The 16,892-nt window shown below is 32.8% G+C and overlaps 2 protein-coding genes across 4 annotated transcripts in view; one reads left to right on the top strand and one right to left on the bottom strand.

Annotated features, from left to right (window-relative positions):
- Positions 1–4,422: 4,422 nt before the first annotated feature.
- LOC106120297 (lisH domain-containing protein FOPNL) lies at positions 4,423–5,512 on the bottom strand. Its single transcript, XM_013315612.1, has 2 exons — positions 5,315–5,512; positions 4,423–4,973 (listed from the first exon to the last, which is right to left on the bottom strand). The coding sequence occupies exons 1-2, from the start codon at positions 5,408–5,410 to the stop codon at positions 4,635–4,637; spliced, it is 435 nt and encodes a 144-aa protein (XP_013171066.1). The 5' UTR covers positions 5,411–5,512; the 3' UTR covers positions 4,423–4,634.
- Positions 5,513–9,138: 3,626 nt separating this feature from the next.
- The window catches only part of LOC106119934 (acid sphingomyelinase-like phosphodiesterase 3a), a 30,871-nt gene continuing 23,117 nt past the window's right edge, over positions 9,139–16,892 (top strand). For all 3 annotated transcript variants that reach the window (XM_013315072.1, XM_013315080.1, XM_013315063.1), the window contains exon 1: positions 9,139–9,276. The gene's annotated coding sequence lies outside the window, so the exon portion shown is untranslated. The remainder of the gene's footprint in view (positions 9,277–16,892) is intronic.

Genomic DNA, 16,892 nt, shown 5'->3' with positions numbered 1-16,892 from the left:
AATAACAGTGTACCGATGTGATATCTTCATAGTTTGAGTCTCTCTCCAGACGTCAATATCCATGCAGCGAAACTTTAGCAAATTCAATAACGAACTTGTAAAATTCAGTCCAACTTCTATTTAAGTTTTGCTTTAGTCCTTTGTAATGGCTTTTGTAGTTTCATTACTCGGAAATCCGTGACTCAAATGTGTTATTTTGAAAAGTTATCAATACCTTTTTTAAAGGTTAAATATTTATTGTGCAAGACTTCGCGGGTGTTTCCTATTAGGCCGATGATCCGATAGAATCAATGGTAATTTTCCCTATTCTATGGACTTAATCGGCCCAATGGGAAATGAGGAATATACTGTTGGAGTGATGGTATAAGTTTACTTGTAAAATCTGGGTCTTTGAATATATGTTTTACAATCGTAAAAGTAACCAAAGTATAATAAGGCTTGATACGCAATTTACGACATGAATTTATAATAACTTTACTGTATTTTTGTTATTTGACAAAGGAATTTCTTTATTAAAGAGAAAAAGGAACGCCGCAGGATTGTATGAACGGAATTTGGTTTTAAAGAATTCAAGCTCAGTGGCTTTTAAGGTGAATAACTTCTTGCATTGCATGAAATCAAGAAATAAACTTCGTTTCAAATTATAGTACGACAAACATATTTGGCCTGGCTCAAAAGTCTACCTATAGTAGCTGTTTTTCGGGCCTTCATTCTGACCACTTTCTTAGGATCCATTTCCATCTCCGGAGACCTTATTTTAGTCCTCTTTCCCTTTCTATAATTTTCTTTAAGGATAGGATGGGAAAGGGATTTGACAGGGGAGAGGGCGACATAGGTTGGAGAAATATCCACTTTTGGTGCGTCCTTCATCGATTAAAGGTTGGCAACGCATCTACAATTGGGAAAGCCTTTGGATAGCTGTCGCTTCGTTTACAACAACACAATTAAATGTAGATTAAGAGGCCTTTGTGATTTAATAACCGGGAATAGTATTACAGTACGAGATAAATTATTAAATTGATTTCTTCTGTATTTGATTGTTAGGAAGCGCCATTTTAGAGTCAGCTTTGATAGGTTTCCGTGTGATAAAACTTTATAACAAAAGACGGAAGCAAAACTCAAATACAAGTTGACTGAATTTCATAAGTTTGTTATTGAATTTTCGAAAAGTTTCGCTGCATTGATATCAACGTCTCCTTTGTGTACATTTGCAATATTTTAAATAGAATAGTTTGGTAGGAAATTGAATTTAATTATTAAACCATTTTTGACTATCCAAAACAATTTTTTTGCATAGTTTGATAAGTAAATGTCTTCAAAAAATTAAAAAGATATTCTCTTTATACTGTCATTTTAAGACTGTATACTTTTAATTATTTACTCGTACATAATTTTGTTTAGTATTAGATTGTTATTATTACGTGTGTTTCTCCAACTATAGTCAAACAGCAACTGCCAAAACAGTTGTAAATTAAGGAAAAATTAATACTGGTTAAGTATGATAAGTCTACCCTAAGGGAATATTTAAATTACCATTACAAGACTCTGTGTATGGTAGCAAGTCTACGAGTGCAAAAGAGGTGCTTAATGCAGAGTTAAGATCATGAATTTTCTTTGGAAAGCATCCAAGTCCTTCACATGCACTCATTCAAGTCTCGATTCATATCTGCCGACTGTGTTAATTGCTCTCGCATTTTAAATCTCCAACCTACTTTGCTCGTGTCACACTTTTCATCTTCCTCTACAACGCAAACTATTTGCTTAGTAAAGTATATCTTTTATCTTTAAATGAGCAATTCTTATATATATATACATAATTCCGAAAAAACTTTCAAAAAACTTTCGTAGAGTCTGAATAAATGTAAATAAAGTAGGAATCCTAATTCGCTAAGTGAACACACGACATAGAAGGAAATGAACAGGCCACGGAATAAGGTTAACATGTTAATACTATATTAAGCAGTACTCTGCGGTACGTTTGGATAATTAATTAAAGTAACCAGAGACCAGCGAACACAATGCCTAGTGGAGTGAGGACCGCAAATTGCCCAATTTATCGCATCGACGAATACGCTTGTACGTTCCTGGATCCAAAAAAAAAAGAAACATCGACACGAATAGCAAAAAAACAATCTAACTGTCATTTGTCTTATTTTGAGAGAGACGACAACATTTATAATATTATGATGTAATTTCATTGGTCTGTTAGTTTAACTTAAGAGAATTTTGCATGTGAATTTGATAGTAATATATTTTTATTAAATAAACTAGCTAACGACCGCGACTCCGACCACGCAGAATTAAAACAAATGAAAAAACTTAATAAGTAGTCTATGTGTTCTTCCAGACTATGTTCTACATGTATGCCAAATTTCAGCGAGATCTATGGAGCCTTTACGGAGATACCTTCAAACAAACATCCATCCATCTAAACATTCGCATTTATAATATTAGTAAGACGTAAGATTTGACTGTGATGTTCTTGAGTACAATTTCCTAATATTAAATGTTCAGTATTTTAACCTGGTAGGATAAAGATATTAATCTGTCGGTATTAGGGTATTTGTGATAATCTGTTAGGGAACACAAAAGGCTTCAGCGCACTTCAGTGGTTAGATTTCATGAGATAAACGGTTTCCATTAACGTTATATAGAACTCGATAACACAGGCTACCTTCAAAATTCTAGAATATCGTATATCTAGGTAAATAATTTTAGGGATTTATTTTGTAGATTTTCAAAGGAAATCAGTGGGAATAATCGGATTTGATATTTTGGAATATTACTCAAGACGCGATTTGTCTCATAACTGATTTACCTAACTAAACACTTAACTGAGATTCATACTAATATTGAATAGGCTTCAAATCTACACTATTTTCGAATCACATAGGCTATTTTGATCACTAACATATTGTAGTAGAGCCCGCTTTAAAATCTTCGCACGAATTGGACCGGCTCGCCCGGTGAAATATCACGACCACACAGAAGACAGACGTGAAGTGGAAGCAATTCCGCGTTTTGTCTGATGAGCGTGTGTCCCGGAGGCCTAATTTAGTCCTCTTTCCCTTCCCACCCTTTTGATTTTAAGGGAAGGATGCGAAATGGAAGTGGACTTTCCGGATGAGAGGATCCATGGGAAGGGAAAATATTTTCTCTCTGTGTATCCTCGCCTCCGTCGATTAAAAGTAGGCAACGCATATGCAATTGCATATATCTATGGGCAACGGTCACTTCGCTATTTCAGCGATTTCAGGTGGCCGCTCGCTCGTTTGCCACCTTCTGTTATAGAAAAAAAAAACTAGAATTGTTTTATTCAGCGCAGTGAAACTCGCGGTTATGTTAGTTTGCAATATAATTGTTAAAATGTTGTTCTCCAGGTTTCAGTAGAATTTTATCGAATTTTTAGCCTCAGATATTAGGGCATATGTTTTAGTTGTCTTTGTTATCTATAGATTTGTGAGTTACAATAACGGTTCCGTATACAAGAGAGTTTGAAAGTAACGCTTGTAAGTGACAGGTGACAGATTAATTGCGGCGTCACACCAAGTAATGAACATGGGACGTAATCTAATGTGGAGGGTTGAAAGCTATATTTTAACAAGAGTAATGCGTATGAATTGGGGACAAAGTTATATGAGAACAGACAAGTTTTATGCGAGAGAGAAACAAGCTAGAATGATGCAAAATAATAAAAAACAATTCGTAATTCAAATTGCATCAGTAACTTAGCGAAGAAATGTCATCAAATTCTTGCATGTCTGTTCCCATATTTAGGTTCAAAAGAATTAAATGAAGAATAATTAAATGGAAGTATTAATAAGCAATGATACATCTTCAAACATAATATTTCAGTATGATTAAATCAAAACTTTGGCTCTACAAAAACAATTAAAATAAGAAATTCTTATTTCAGTTCAATGAATAAGCATGTTGTACGTACTTGGAGCTGTTGCTAGTGTCCATAACAAATGTCGCGGGCAACTGCGGCTGCGTGCGGGGCCGGACAAATTGCAGTCGACGCCGGAAACCGGGATGCATTTGTTTCTATCGACGTTTTAACCACACATATATTGTAAGGAACACGATAGTTTCTTAGTGTGAAGGCTAACGCCATTAAGAATGGAAAAGAAATAAATAAATCTTATATATCAAACTCTCGTGTCATAATTTTCGTTCCCATACTCTTTCGAAACGGCTTGACCGATTCTCATGAAATTTTGTGAGCATATTAAGTAGGTCTGAAAATCGGCCAACATCTATCTTTAATCCCACGCGGACAAGTCGCGGGCGACAGCTAATCTACTTATAAATTTGTGTAGTATTGATAAAATTCTTTCACTCGTTTTTTCTATGAAGAGACAATAAAAGACATTACTTACATTCATAATTCACTTAAAATTTTTGTAAAAAGTTTTTGCTTTGATTTATAAACAAACATCCTGTATACACAAGTTATAATACAGTCAAAGCTGGATAAGCGAGAATCCAAAGGATCGAGATATTTTTGTTGCCTATCGATGTTTCTTTGTAATCTGAGTTTCTTGTTTATAGAAGTCATCCGTCGGTACCAGACAATGACTATCGTGTCTTAAGGTTTGTCGTTTATCTGGGTTTGACTATATTAATACAAATTATGTACAATCCTTTTTAATCTTGCTTATCTTGCGTTTTATTCGTTCCGTGTATGCTGCTACGATATTCGTTAACAGTGGTAAAGCTGACGACTTCTCGTCATCTTTGACCCCCACTTCAGCACATAACTCGGCTCTAGTTCGCTTTTCTTTTGGCAGTGCAGCCTCTGAGGTAAGTACAGTGGATGTATAGAGGTAACCGTTCCATTCTAAATATTCTTTTATCAAATCATTAATAAGTAGTACTTCGGCTGTAGGTGGAGGTGGACAGAAGTTACGGCAACCTGGATTGTTTGTGAATTGTCTGTCTTGAAGAATTTCTGTAACTTTGGCTCGCATCTGAAATATTATTAATTTATTTTTTTAAATGTATTCTTCGAGGCTAAAGCTCACGTTTAGAAGTCAATTACAGAAAGAATTTGACATGGTAATGTGGTTAAGTTTTCATTAAATTAAATGTGATATAAATACAGTTTTTTCTAATATTAGCTGTCGCCTACTATTGCGTCCGCGCGGAATTAAAAAACAACATAATTAGTAGCCTTCGTATTCTTCCAATCTTCCATTTGTATGACAAATGTCATCGAAATTCATTCAGTTGTTCTGGAGATACATTCAAATATCCATCTAAACATTCTCATTTATAATATTAGTAAGATTGTTTTTTATAAATTCTTTACCTCAGCCTGTATTTTACTCAAATCGCCACTTTTTCGTAAAACATTTTTTATTGCATCCAAAACATCTTTATCCGTGATGGTTTTATTTTCACTCATTTAAATTAAATATTTATTGTTTATCTATATTTAAAATGTAAATTTATATAATGAAATTCTTTCGTAAATTAATATTTTGTAAGCAGATTCGTGACATAACATTTGAAGTGTCGTTGAGACGTCAAGATAAAAAAATTAAATGAAAAAGTGCTTTTAAATGTTTTCACCAGAGTCATTTTTAATATAAACTTTACATAAATGAAATGTTTTTTTATTTGTATTATATGTTTATGTCGACATAAATAAGCTCTCAGTAAAGTTATATGCAGCAATCACAATTTATCTGATTAAGCTTATTTTTTACTACAAAAAAGGGGCCTTGACAGACAGACGGACGGACAACAAAGTGATCCTACAAGGGTTCCGTTTTTTTCCTTTCGAGGTACGGAACCCCTATACAGTCACACTCAGGTCATATTTAAGTTATTTTACAATATTTTATTATGTACTTCTGAGACCAAGATATACAAAACTTATCATCATTGTCATTATCACAAAACAAAGATAGCAATATGTTAAAGGGGATTTTGGTTTCGGAAACCCATAATTAGTGTTATAATTAGCTATCCAGTTTGAATAGTAGTAGTTTTCCGTCTAGACAGCCATTTAAATATCTATGTTCTGTAAAAAATGACCTTGTGATGGTATCGTTTGTGAACAAAGCCAGATGGGCTGGCCTATCTAATAAAGTTTAATCAGAAAGAGCCCTAGAAGGTCAACCATAAGCCCTTGAATTAAATTATAATTTAAGGTTTCACTTCATGCTAGCACATTTTAAATGCCTTGATTGTAGATCGTACAGTTTTCATTTAAAAATAGGAAATAGAATTTCCTTTTTTTTAAGTACCCGTTTGTTACGTTATGTAATAAAACTCAGTTAAAATTATGTTTAGACACATGTATTAAAATAATTTAATTTAGCATCTCAAGTTATAACCAAGCAAGTAACACCTGTAAAATGCGTAATCTGAGCATCATTACTGTTTTATGTGCGTGTCGGATACGCTTCTAAATTATTTTGTTACTCTTCAAAATGATGAAAATATGTACAGTCAGCTGCATAAATATGTATACATTTACAAAGCTTCAGAAACTTATGTATTTAGTTTTAAAAGTATGTATACACGAATCAGTATTTATGCTTCCATCTCTGAAATTCTTGACGAATACGTGTGTAAGTATTTTCGAAACTTACGGCAGATACAAGTTTCTAAATATTTGTAATTGTATACTTATTTATGCAGATGACTGTACTTTATCATAAAAATATTATAGAACAGTTTTTACTTTGTAAAATACAGTGTACAAAATTTTATTTTATTAATTAATAATTATATTAATTATATTAATTAGTCCACTTTTAAGTTACAATACGATTAATTATTTAATTGGATGTATTAAATATATCAGCTTTACGCTTTGGTAATCAATTTTAGTTCGACTACTTTATGGTCAGTGTGTATAATATGACATAAGGAATATTAAATGGCTTGTAAAGTCCACTCAACCAGATAAGAGAAACTGCTATTCCCGAGTGTATATTGTGTTAATTATTATGTTATGAATTTTTAAACATTATGAATACTTTGACCCAGAAACATGTAGCAGCTAATATTTTAAAGAAAAAAAAAAGTTTTTTAGAATTGGAAATTATTTAAAAAAAAGACTTTATGGCAATTTACGTTTTAGTCAAATTATTTGATAGTATCCGACTTTGTGCAATATTTTTCTCGATACGAGTGTTCATTAACTGTCGTAATTCGAGAAAACTGAGTTGTCTCGTTCATACATTCGAGTACTTTCCTTAAAAAGGGATATGAAGGTTATGCTTCATCTATTACTGTGATGACAAAAATAAATAACCCATCAAACTGACAAAGATACGTCTAAAGGTCAAAGAAAAAAAACCTTCCAATTAGTGATACACGAATAGATGCAGATGTTTTTGAATTATAAAAGAATCAGTTGAGCAGAAACGCTTCGGGACCTGACAAAAAGTTCTTTAAGGTTTTGAACTTTTTCACAAACAGTTAAGCCTTTTGAAATCACTCGAATATGAAAGATTGTTCCACTAGCTTTTAATGAATAATGCTATGTAATTTATCATAAGGATAAGTCTGCGTAGGACGCAAAAAAATATCAGTGGAAATGCGACTTAAGATGACATTTACTTTAAGGTGGTTAATGATGTGAAAATGTTTTTATTTCATCACTTTTATAGCGAAAGTTTTTGCCCTAATTATAGGGTAATGTTTTTAGTGGACATATAGATAAATACGTTTTATTAAAACCATTTAAACCTACGTTGTTAAGTTATATAGAATCGGCGTCTTCCAATACATAATCAACAAGTTGCGCAGTTATTTACAGTTGGTAAGAGGCTGATATATAACATACTAGGCAGGATCCCTCCCATGTTTATGTTATTATTCTGCTGGATGCAAAAGAGCCAATTGTAAACCAGCGCAGGGACTATAAAGACCGTTCCTGCATAGAATGAGCTGGCTTCTTTTGACACTTTTATTTTAATTGTTGTTATAAATCTGTTATATATATTCTCTCGTCTAGTATCTGGTTGGTAAAAAATGTGTTTCTTTCTTAACTGATATATAAACACGGCTAAACACTCACGTATATACGTCCGGTGGCGTCACCGACTAGTTTCGAGCCCATCGGTGGCACTTCATCAGGATGAGTGGTACTGGTATTATTTCGCGGACGCGGCCCGTCGTTCACTATTTGTTTTTGTCTATCGTAAAGTATCTTGTAATACTAGCAGTCGTCTGCGATTCCGTCCGCGCGGAATTAAAAAATATAATTAGTTTGTGTTTTTCCAGACTACGTTCTATATGTAAAACAAATTTCATCGAGATCCGCTTAACCGTTCTGGTGATACCATCAAACAAACATGCATACATCCAAATATTCGCATTTATAATATTAGTATGAACTATGATAATTAGCAAATAATTTCAAGTTCATACTAAGGTTTTAAGGTATGTAAAACCTTAATGGTTATTATCCATTCAACAATACATGTCAAAGGTTATTTGATCGTATAAATCTTTATAAAGGAAGAACGTTTATTGCAAACTCCTGCTGAGTCGAGAGCTTTATTGAGATATGGCACACAAGAGGACAATTCGCTTTCCAACGCTTTCATGTTTATAGAAAATACTTCAAAATTTAAATTAATAACACAACAAAATACAGGATCAAAAACAAAATGTTTCTTTTTTTATGTCTTATCAGAAAACAAACCTAAAATGTCATGTAAACGATGTTAAAGTTTAATTTGAAGTAAGTACAATGATAGTAACAATATATAATTCAAACGTTTCGATGTATCTTTATAAATATCTATTTTCAGTATAAACACGAATCGACGGCGACCCAAAGTGATTTATCAGCATTTTATGAAGCTCTGGCAGATTTCTGAGATACTGTCGCCTTACATTTATGTTATTTTAAGAAAAATAAACTGAACTGTTCGTCTTAATTTAGATCGGATTTTCAAAGGCGCTTTTCATAGCTACATGGTTGAGGTTTTGTTTTCATCAATAAATTGAGTTAATTTTACATTAAGATATACATTTTACATTAACGAAAATAATACGTGAAACAGAAAAAAACACGATGCAACGGACACCCGAGTGCCGCCGACACAACCCGAGGGATAAGTTCAAAGTTGGAACGTTGGGGTTCGTAGCTCAGTTTACGACAGACTACGGTGGAGGTCGGACGTCACAAACGTCTACGGTATATTTCGTGTTTGTTGTGTGAAAGTGGCATGAGTGTTCCATAAACTTTTAGTTACATTTCTTATGGACATGAACATTTTCTTCTCTACGTGTATTTGCAGACAGGTTGGTAGCAACAGTTTTTTTTCTCCGTTATTTTTTTTTGTGTTTCAATGACTGACATTATTTTAATTTATTGTACGAGTAATTTAATTATTTATTTACTTTATTATTGTTTGATAATTTTTGGTTTGGAAAGTTATCTTTAAAATTTTGATGGAGAGAAAAGTATAACTCAAATAAGTTTGTTAATTTCAAATTAACTCTTTGATTTAATTTCAATATAAATGTTAAAATATTATTATCTATCAATAATATGGCAATTATATCACAAATTCGGATCTTAATATTTCATAACCAAAACTAAAATTTAAAAAAAAAACAAGAAACTTTGATGAATGAGGATATAATGGACGAAATGTCGTCTATTAGCTGAATTTTAAAACAACGATTTTCAAAGTTTTGATTTGAACTAAATAAACTCTAATTAAATACAAAACTTTCTTACTTTATAACAAACTCGAAAATATAGAAAAAATCTAAAGCGATGTACAACATAAAGTAACATATGAAATTAAAAAAATAAATAATCATATCATCATAAAAAAATATGATGCTATACGTATGTTTGTTTGTTCGCTACGAGAGAGAAAAGTTTTTGCATTAGTGAACGTTATAACGCTAGATCTCATGCGGTTGCAACGTTTTATTATCAAATATTATTTTTAATGCTTATATCTTTGAACAGTTGTTTTTGTTACAACGACATACATTACAAAGCAAATAATCACTTAAATTTAGTACCACAGAGTTTTCAACGTAGTCTTATCTCCTTTCTTAACCTTGCCCCTCCTATCTTTGTATTCTTTGCTTAATATTCATGCTTAATTGCGGATGATAAGAGATGATAATGAACACATATTGGGAACCTTTCATGTGCCTTTTGTATAAAAATACTGCGACGCCAGCAACAAAATCTTATGACTAGCAACCAGTGATCAGGGCTGTAGAGAAATGAACGTCCTTGCGGCGAATGTTTGGATGGATGGATGTTTGTTTGAAGATATCTCCGGAATGACTGCATGGATCTTGTTGAAATTTGGCGTAGATGTAGAACATAGTCTGGAAGAATGCATAGGCTACTAATTAAGTTTTTTTTTTATAATTCGGCGTAGACGGTGTCGAGGGCGAAAACTACTAAGAGTAAAAATATAATAATTATTAAATTAATTTTTATTGCTTATAAAATTATGACATTCTGTCTTAGCAATATATAAACGCTATCAGTGTGAATCAAAAATTTAATTATGGACAATTAACGTGATGAAACGTAAAGCCCAAGATACAGTGTACTGGAAGTGCATTGTAGACGCCATAGACCCTACTACGGGGACGTATGGCATTAAGTCAAAATGAAACAATTATGACTGCTTTAAACTGCTATTATTATTTTACATGCGATTTCTAGTTGCTTCCATATCAATAGCGATATCAAATCAGTATATCTTATGTAAGTTTGTATGTACAAAAATTATATATTCCCCACATTAGAGATATATCTCATCGAAGGAAATCAATGGAGCCAGTAATGCGGTGTCATTTTCGACTTGGTGCACATTTGTGTCGAATGCTCCCGCCGCTAAAGACTCAGCATAAAATTTTATGTGCCGTACTCAAGTAGCTAGTTAGCACTGAAATCCGTTTAGTGGTTTTCGATATCCGTAGATTTAACAAAGAAATAGTGAAACTTTGTGGCGTTTCATTAAACGTGTCTAATGAATATTGGATGTGTCTCGTTGTAACTTTGGTCTATTTTAAACGACGTTTTGACATCGATTGGTCATTTGATATGATTTTAGAAGCTTAAATAGAATCTGGTTTAAATCATTTCATTTCATAAAGGGAAGATATTGTCTAGTATATAAATATACCACATGTTTAAGATATTAGGCAAATATGTTCCAGACTGACGAGGAGATGCATATGAAATGGAAATATCCTCTTCAAGTGTCACTCCTATGACGATAAAAGCTAACACGTCTTGTCTAAAGGTAGTGGTCGCTTCGCTATTTCGTTGGCCGCTTGCTTGTTTGTCAATTTATAGTACTAAAAACTAATTAAAACTGGCTTAGAGCTTTAAACAAGGACAGTCTAATTTCTTTAGATACTTTAAAGTTAACTTGTGATTTAACGAACTTCAGAGGAAAAAATTATGTAATGCCTGTAATGGATTACTCTTGGTCAAGTTAAAACAGGTAACTTACAATAACATTACTCACGCCCGTAACCCAGAGGTGTAGGCAGAGACCACGGCCTCTATTTGGCACGGTCCTGACACCGGTCCTGACCACATGGCCACACTGACCTGACCACGGTCTCTATACATCAAAAGATAATAATGATATTTAAATATGTAATATTTTTTACCATAACACAATTTTAGCGTCCATTTAATGCTTCGTATACTCATAATAAATGTAAGACGATTATCCTCTCTCAAAGAAATGTAACAAAAACTGCCTCTATTTAGGACAACTAATTACAAGTAAGGAAAGTGGGGGTTTTGTTTACGAAACTTCGACTGTTATAGTGAACGTTTACGAAGATATAATAGTAATTTATAGTTATTTCGTTTTGGTATACTTTGATAGAGGGTCGGTGGTTCAGGAGTTAAGCATTTGACTTGCAATGTGCAGGTCCTGGGTTCGAATCCCGTCATATACCAATGTGTTTTTCGATTTTCGATTTATATATGTACATTTATCCAACGTTCTTACGGTGAAGGAAAACATCGTGATGCAACCTGCACATATCTGCGAATAAATTTAAAGATATGTGTGAAGTCAACCAACCCGCATTGGGCCAGCGTGGTTGACTATGGCCTAAATCACCCCCAACTTAGGGTAGGCTCCGAGCCCCTCGGTGAGGACGTATAGTAAGCTGATGATGATACTTTGATATCTATTTGGGAGAGTTCCAATCGAAACTAATTTACACCATGTTTCAAACAAGCATATTCAGCAAATATTGATCGTAAGTTTTTTGTTTTTAAAAAATTAGTGTAATTGTGTGTTAGTTCTTTTTTTGCTCATAAAAGGTTTCACCAATAGTTTACTCATTCATTTCAAAATAAAGTTAAAATCAATAGAACTGTAGGTGGTATGCGTGGATGTTTTTCTTAGAAAAACTAATACGTCAATATATTTTCATACAGAGAGTCTTAAAGTCAACTAGATAGCACAAGCTTAAAAAGCATTTTTGACAAAGTAAAAAGTAAGGCTTACCTACCTAAAAGTCAAGTTTAATAATGTTGACAAAAATGCTACTAGGCATAAAAAAGTAACTTTAAGTTAAATGATGACATTTAAGTAAGAACTTAACGAAACTTACATAAATAAAATATATTTGCATTTAGCCAACATATTTCTTATCTAATTCCCATTTATGTTGTACTTAAATATATAAATTCATTTATAACAAGCTGTGAGCACGTAACGTGAATTAACCTTACGTTTACAACATGCTATATACTGCAGACTTTGAAAAAAATATGTTAATATCGTTTGAATTTATTTAAAAGCAAACCAAGTTGAATATTCAATAAACGCGACAATATATAACTAGCTGTCGCATGCGACTCCGTACGCGCGAGATTATAAAAAAACTTAATTAGTAACGTGTTCTTTTAGACAATGTTCAAAATCTATGCCAAATCACAGCGAGATGAACGCAACTGTTATGGAGATAGCTCGTAACGAACATCCATACATCCGCTTTTATAACATTAGTAAGATGTATATAATAAAGGGATATACATACGTTTGTCTCGCTCTGGAGAAGCCAAAAGTAGTTCGTACGATTCCGAATTATATCAAAATGAACAAATTTTAGGCTTACCTATCATCGCAATAAGAGAAGTGTTCGCTCAGGTACGCCCTTAGTGTAGATCAGTGGTTCCCAAACTTATTTTGTCTACTGCCCACTTTGAGAATAAATATTTTTTAGCGCCCCCATATTTTCACATAATTAAAAACCACTATAACTTCAAATTAAATTTATTAATTATTGTGACCTATACATGTATATTAACGGAGAATTCTAAACGAAACTTTTAATACAACACGCAACTTGAAACCTGCAGCGCCCACAAGGGGGCGTTATCGTCCACTTTGGGAAAGACTGGTGTAGATGATACTAAGTTACTCCGAGGCTATAAATAATATGTCGAAGTATAATTTAGCTGTATTCAAAATAAGTAGTAACCGGTTAGTTACGTTTTTCTTTACTACTTCTAATCTTGAATGTCTCCGTTATGAATTATTATTCATAAAATTCTTAACGATTAAATGAAGTGCTGGATATAATGAAGGAATGTGTTCGTTTGAGATTTCAATTCCGACGTCGAGGTCGCACGCAATCTCCTCATCAGCTTTCGTTCAATTCGCATCGCTATAAAACTGCAATATTTCATTCTACCCTTCGATATCTAACTTAACAAAAGCTATTATTGCTTGAAAATTCTACTATCATAAAGCGGCTTTCGAAGAAAACTAATCGAGGGAATGTAGAAAATATCACGTTTAATTTTCTTTGATGATTGGTTTTTATTACATAGGAAAATACTTTTCAATATAGATTGAACCTTTTGGTATGTCTATTCTTTTGTAAGGCATCCGTATTCTTTATTTATGACTATTTCTTTCAATTATATAATAGCATCGTTTATTAAATACTTTTTTGGCACAATGCCATGTCCTGACGATTGAATTTCTTTTCTTGCAAGTGATTTTTATAATTATAATGCGGTAAAAAATCACCGACTGGGTATTCAATCTTACTTTACGCCATGGGACAACTAAATGAAAAAAACTATTATAGTAAAAAAAAATATATAATTTTACTAACTTCAAATACCTTGTTAAAAATTTTAGACTCCTAAGAATTAAACGAAATCTTACTTCTAACTGTTAGGAAGAAAATCCGAAAATGAGCCAGTGTATTGACTCAACACTAGCCTTACTAAAATGTCGACGTTTATGTCCCCTCCCTATTCATTCTGATTTTAGACTTTGTAACGAAAGCACGTCATTCGCGCCAAACGATTCTAACTAATACTGTCTAAAATTACTAATATTATAAAAGCCAACGTTTACGTGGATGTTTGTTTGAAGGTATCTCCAGAACGGCTGATAGGATCTCGATGAAATTTGGCATACATATAGAACATAGTCTGTAAGAACAAATAAGTTGATTATTTTTTTATTCTGTATAGTCAGAATCGCGGGCGTAAGCTAGTAACTTTATAAAGCATATTATTGGTAATAAATCAATATTCCACTACATTAATAAAATAATATATTATATTTGTTATTTCTAGGAATAAAAATCTCCAAATTGTACGCAGGAAATTACTTTCCTTAACATACATACGTTTGCATATAAATTGATCCTTTAGCGCTAGGAAAATATATTTGCTTGTTGTGAACGTGTTTTCGTCTGCTCCACGTCAGAGCTGTGTAAAATGTATGGATTAGCTTCACTTGTTAAACTGTGCAACGTCTTCTATGTGCACTTTGCAACGAGTTAATTTGCCTGTTTACTTTAAGACTTAAATAAATGTTTGTGGCCGTTTCATACGTATTTATGAAACATTTTTGAACCTAATTAAATAAGTTTAAATGAGATTTTTATTACACTTTCACGTATACTTTTATTATACAAATTTATCATACTCTTAGGGATCAGAAACAAAGAAAATAAAAAAAAAACAATCTCTTATACTATAATATAATACTTTATACTAAAGATACTAAACTACTTCTCTGATTTAATAACAAAACTAACAGAATTGAATAAATTTAATTAACACTTAAATGATTTAGAAATACAACGTTAACTTGATCGCCTTTTTTTAATTTTAATTATAGTGGGAAACGAGCGAGCGGCCACCTGAAATCGCTGAAATAGCGAAGTGACCGTTGTCCATAGACATACCCAATTGCATATGCGTTGCCTAACTTTAATCGACGGAGGAAAGGATGCACAGAAAGAAAACATTTCCATGCATCCCCTCATCCGGAAAGTCCACTTGCACTTCCCATCCTTTCCTTATAAGAAGAAAGGTAGGAAGGGAAAGAGGACTAAATTAGGCCTCCGGGACGCACCCTCATCAGATGAAACGCGGAATTGCTTCCACTTGACGTCTGTCTTCTGTGTGGTCGTGGTATTTCAACGGGCGAGCCGGGCCAATTCGTGCGAAGATGTTAAAGCGGGCTCTACCACTGTTAAAAACCACCTATCAGAGTTAAAATGATTTATTATTTTGGCTAGTCAAACGGGCAGAGCTTCCGCTGGCTTCAGTGTTTGGTGGCGAGTGTGTCTCGAAATGAGCTTGCGGTCTCTTATAAAGGCATCATTCCACTATCATTCTTTAAGTTCTTCAGCTAACAATACTTTATTTTCTTCTTGTCTTGACATGAATTTATTTTATTTTGCGATTGATTTATTTACTGTTATTAATAAGGAATTAAAAAACTTGAAACTAAAAGAAAACTGTAAACGATGACTTTATATCTGGAGACCTGGTGAAAAATCAAGAGCTTAAGCACTAATTTTTTAAACTAAGGTCTGGAAACCTTATCCAAATGGGAAAACAATAAATCAATTTTTACGTCATTCACTGAGAACTCAAACATATTTCTCCGCGTGTAATTCCACACAAAACAATTGGCCAATACATGGCTTATTCGATTTAGCTCTCGTCTACTATGGAGATTTTTATTCAGGAAATTGGATTTTTCTACGTCCGCATATAAATCGGGCCTTTCGTGTTAAGTAAATCTATTTGTTTGCTGCTATGAATAATGTTTGCGTTTGATAAAAATTCTATATTGAAAGCTTATTTTGAATTGGGAAAATTCAATAGTAATAAATTTTATTTATCTGTATCTTTTATACATTGTCTTTTGCTTTAGAAATGAGCAAACTGTGGCCATTTAATCGTAGAATATGATTCAATAACCATATTGTAATATAACTTATACACATCGACACACTACACGTTCCCACAGAAGGGCTTGTTACTCTATGTTAAGAGTGCCTAGGCCATAGTCAACCACGATGGCCCACATCGGTTTGGTTGACTGCACAGATTGAATCTCTTCTCAGATATGTGCAGGTTCCATCACGATGTTTTTCTTTGCCGTAAGAACCACCGAAGAAGAACCACCTACGCCTAATTTATACTATAGTATTGTTAAAAGAAATAGTTTTATTTATTTGTAACAAATTAACACGGAAATTACTGAAACGAATTTATAAATTATTTGACTGATAGAAAGTTCTTAAACTTTTATAATAAAACATAGGTTATATATAGGAATATAACCTAAATATTCTGCTATTATTTTTTGTTTTTATTTTTACGATTATTCTCGTTTATTTAGCGAGCATGCGAAAATCTCATCAAGTATCAATATATTTCTCGCTGAGTCATTAATTTGCTTTTTGTTAGAAGTATTCCCTCTGTCTATAATCTTTGTTTCCACTGTTAAGTACATACGAATATGTTAATGTACTGTTTTTTTTCTTAATATTAGGATTTTTTTTGTTAATTTACTAATATTTCTTGTACCATTCCAACTAAACTCTATGCTTGTGCTAGGACATGGTTTATGACAATA

This window comes from Papilio xuthus, unplaced genomic scaffold (genome assembly GCF_000836235.2).
Source record: "Papilio xuthus unplaced genomic scaffold, Pxut_1.1 DF829129.1, whole genome shotgun sequence".
Lineage (NCBI taxonomy): Eukaryota > Metazoa > Arthropoda > Insecta > Lepidoptera > Papilionidae > Papilio > Papilio xuthus.
The sequence above is the reverse complement of the archived record's forward strand: the minus strand, read 5'-3'. Positions and strand labels throughout refer to the sequence as shown.